At 35.1% G+C, this 2,512-nt stretch overlaps 1 protein-coding gene across 1 annotated transcript; it reads right to left on the bottom strand.

Moving 5' to 3' along the window:
• Positions 1-1,118: 1,118 nt before the first annotated feature.
• LOC121477624 (anaphase-promoting complex subunit 13-like) lies at positions 1,119-1,304 on the bottom strand. The gene has a single exon (XM_041732070.1). The coding sequence runs from the start codon at positions 1,302-1,304 to the stop codon at positions 1,119-1,121; it is 186 nt and encodes a 61-aa protein (XP_041588004.1).
• Positions 1,305-2,512: the final 1,208 nt, after the last annotated feature.

Below are 2,512 nucleotides of genomic sequence, written 5' to 3'. Positions count from 1 at the left end.
GCTCTCGAATTTTATTTTATTTATTTGTTTTTCCGTGTGTCTAGTTTTTTAATGAAAGATGCAGAATGATAAGCCGGGACTTCTCTCCAAGTTCACAACGTACATAAGAAAACAAGAGATACCACTTAACAGAGGTAAATAATTCCAGGAGATAAATGTCCATGAATGTGTTTTCCAAAATACAGGTTCTGGTACAAATGTAACTAAATACTGATGTTGTGGTGTTTCCCTTATATCTGAAAGGGCTTTAAGAAATATGAAATCTTGGGCAGCCCTGGTGGCTCAGCAGTTTAGCACCGTCTTCAGCCCAGGGCCTGATCCTAGAGACCCAGGATCAAGTCCCACAACAGGCTCCCTGCATGGAGCCTGCTTCTCCCTCTGCCTGTGTTTCTGCCTCTCTCTCTCTATGTCTATCATGAATAAATTTATAAAATCTTTTAAAAAATCATTAAAAAAAGAAATATGAAATCTTGTTATTGGGTAAACTGGTGGCACAGCTAGCCAAAGATCTTTTCCAGTGGCACCAAATTAACTTGTAGGGAGAGCAGAGGTAACTGCCAGGTAACTTTTAATCTGTGGAATTATCCAAAGTTTGAAATACCATGGGAAATCTTAGGAAGCCCAACAATCAGTGAACGGGTTATCCATGATCCTGTGGGTCCTATACACTGTCACTCAGAACGCTTCTCAGAGTGGCGGCATATGAGAAATTAACCATCTTGCATCTTGGCCCTTCTGTCTCGTATCTTCAATCATCCATGTCACAGGACATGGATAAGTAGTTGGGAAGTGTTAAACTCTGATAGTAAAACAAAATCAGAGGTAAGGCAAATGTTTAACCAGTTCCATTCAAACACAAGCTAATGAATAAAGAAATTTGGGTTCCAGGGGCCAAATATTCTGCATTCCTGAGAAATCTTAAACCTTTTCTCATTCTGGCGATTATTTTTACATTGCACTTTTCCACCACAAATTCAGTGGGTGTCTATTTTTCGATGTGAATTTATCACTGAAAGATCTGAATTGGGATACTAGAAGAAAATATTTTAAAAATCTCCATGCATGAAAAAGGAGACACCTGTTCACTTTCTATGGCGGGGAACATTCTCATGGAGTTACTATGAGGCTAAGTGAGTCCACTTCATTTTTTGCTCTTTAACAGATTCTATGGGCCCATTGTACTCTTCAGGTTCAGGAAGCTCATTCAGTGGTATTGCAACATCCTCATATGGCAGCCTGTCTTCCTGGCAAGCGTCATCAATCAAATCCAAGATCCCTCCATGTCTCAGTACTGCACTGGCCATTCTCCTACAGCTAATCTGGTCAGATCAGCACCGCCCAATGTTGTACCCTGCTCTTGAACTTTAGTCTTAAAATGAACAAAAATGAAACCAAGACAAATGACAAAAATAATACAACAAATATTCTTCACTTTCATTATGAATATGCTTTTCAACATAGAGTCTGATTTTGAAAACATCAAAAAGCAAGTGGCTTCATTATCAAGTATTTGTTTCAATGATTAAGAAAAAGTTAATAATTACTTTCTACTTATTCTAGTTACATCTCATTTTCCTTTTGCTAAGTAAGTGTGGAGTTGTGGTAATTAAGATGTCCTGATTTTATTATCATTATTATAAGTAAAACTATTGTGAATACTATTATTATATTAGCAACAATTTATCTTTGTTACCATAATAATGTATAATAGCTCCATTATAAAATGAATATTAGTAATGCATTTCACTAACATTTGTATAAGTCTTTATTTTCACATTTATTATTTCAACTAGCCACAATAGGCAAGTATTTGGATGGTGCACATATTAGAATCTTTCTTTTATATTCGGGAATCTAATAATCAGAAATACTAGATAATGGCAGGTCACCCAGTCATTATAGAACTACAGTCTTTTATGTCCTACTTCTTTTCCTCCACCACGCTGATATTCTTTCTGCTACTTTCTTTCACTATGTAGTTCTTTTTTTCTTTAATCTCTGGCCAAAATTAAAATTTATCACTGAAATACAGAACTTGTTCAAATTCATGACCCACCTTTTGAGAATAAAACATTTTGTCTAAGCTCACAGGATGAAATTCTATTTTATTTTCAACTTGGTAATAAAGGAACCACATTAGATAATTTAATTATTATCCTGCATAAATACATAAACTATAATATAGCCTCATCACTATTCTCACTCTTGTGATGGGGAAATTGAGAAGCAAAGAGGATCAACTGCATAATTTTCAGGAGGTTTTCTGGAAGCCATATTTTTAACCTACATATGTCTCTAAGTCTTTGCATAGGTAGTTCTGTGCTTTATAAATTATTAACAAATTGAGACAACTAATGTTCAATAAATGATGTGCTACTCTATAGAGAAGTTCCTTCCCTCTCTTCATCTATTTGAGTAATTAATATTGTTATCCAATATTGCTCCTAACACAAGGATTTCAAAAGATATTGGCTGCTATGCAATAGAATTGTCACTTGAGTATGAGTTTAAT

The sequence above is a fragment of the Vulpes lagopus genome, chromosome 17 (genome assembly GCF_018345385.1).
Source record: "Vulpes lagopus strain Blue_001 chromosome 17, ASM1834538v1, whole genome shotgun sequence".
Taxonomy (NCBI): domain Eukaryota; kingdom Metazoa; phylum Chordata; class Mammalia; order Carnivora; family Canidae; genus Vulpes; species Vulpes lagopus.
The sequence above is the reverse complement of the archived record's forward strand: the minus strand, read 5'-3'. Positions and strand labels throughout refer to the sequence as shown.

Coding starts and splice junctions, on each gene's coding strand:
- LOC121477624 (XM_041732070.1), bottom strand. CDS start 1,304: ATGGCCAGTGCAGTACTGAGACATGGAGGGATCTTGGATTTGATTGAT.